Source organism: Apis dorsata, unplaced genomic scaffold, assembly GCF_000469605.1.
Source record: "Apis dorsata unplaced genomic scaffold, Apis dorsata 1.3 scaffold_85, whole genome shotgun sequence".
In the NCBI taxonomy this organism is placed as follows: Eukaryota; Metazoa; Arthropoda; class Insecta; order Hymenoptera; family Apidae; genus Apis; species Apis dorsata.
Window position 1 is genome coordinate 962,102 of NW_006263383.1, and position 970 is coordinate 963,071.

Here is a 970-nt window from a genome sequence, read left to right on the forward strand (position 1 = left end):
CTGGAAACATCCCGTGTACGTCTGCCGTCGCAAGCTATCCGGTAATCGCGATCATCCGCCTACTAGCGATATCCTTTTCCGCCCGCGTCCGTTATCGTTCCAGTGATAATGTGTAAAGTTGCGTAAGTGGCGAGTCAAAGTGGGGGTCAAAGGTAACGAATAAACAAGAGAAAATAAAAAGATAGTCGGAAAAGGAGAAGGAAGAAAAGAAGAATTATCACGATAATTTTTGATTGAATACGAAAAGTGAAAAAAAAAACGACGTGATCGTAAAGAGTAACCAATTAACCGAACAATAATCGAGTGCGTGCGTACGGTGCGAAAGAAATTCGAATCGATTAAAGATCGAGAAAATATTTGATAACTTGTGATATAAGAAAAGGTGATTGGCGTGGAAGTGTGCGTGAAGATGAAGCAGCAACCGGCAGATTTGCCGGTACGGTGTCGGTGTTGAGACACTAAACCCGGCCACCGTGTCCGGGCGTGTCTTCGGCATCGAGTCCGAAATCGGCACCGGCTACAGCCGATATGAGTTCGAAATTCATAATCGATAGTATGCTACCTAAGTACCACCAGCAATTCCATCATCAACAATTATTCTCGAGCGCGAATCCCGGCACAATCCAAGCGTGTACGACAAGCCCAGCAACCGCGAGCCTAGAATCGAGTTTATCCGCGGCTGCAGTCGCGGCCGCGGCAGTGAATTACGCGCAACAGCACAATTCCCCTAGCCCGACGGGCTCGAGTCCTCAGCATTCGGGAAGTTCGGCTTCTACGTCACCGGCGGCACGCACAACTTCCAGCATGTATCCATACGTGTCAGCAGCAGCGGCGCATCATCATCATCAGCAACAACAAGCGGTTGCGGCGGCAGCATTCGGTGCCACATCTAGCATGGTGCCAGGATTTGGTTCGACCGCGGCTTCAAGCGCAGCATTAGCTGCGGCCGCAGCCGTCGATGCTGCAACCG

At 50.4% G+C, this 970-nt stretch overlaps 1 protein-coding gene across 1 annotated transcript in view; it reads left to right on the plus strand.

The window, feature by feature from the left end:
- The first annotated feature begins 277 nt into the window (after nt 1–277).
- LOC102672793 (homeobox protein abdominal-A homolog) overlaps nt 278–970 on the plus strand; it is a 33,061-nt gene continuing 32,368 nt past the window's right edge. Inside the window, exon 1 of the mRNA XM_031508429.1 lies at nt 278–968. Within this exon, the coding sequence (XP_031364289.1) occupies nt 529–968 (440 nt within the window). The 5' untranslated portion in view covers nt 278–528. The remainder of the gene's footprint in view (nt 969–970) is intronic.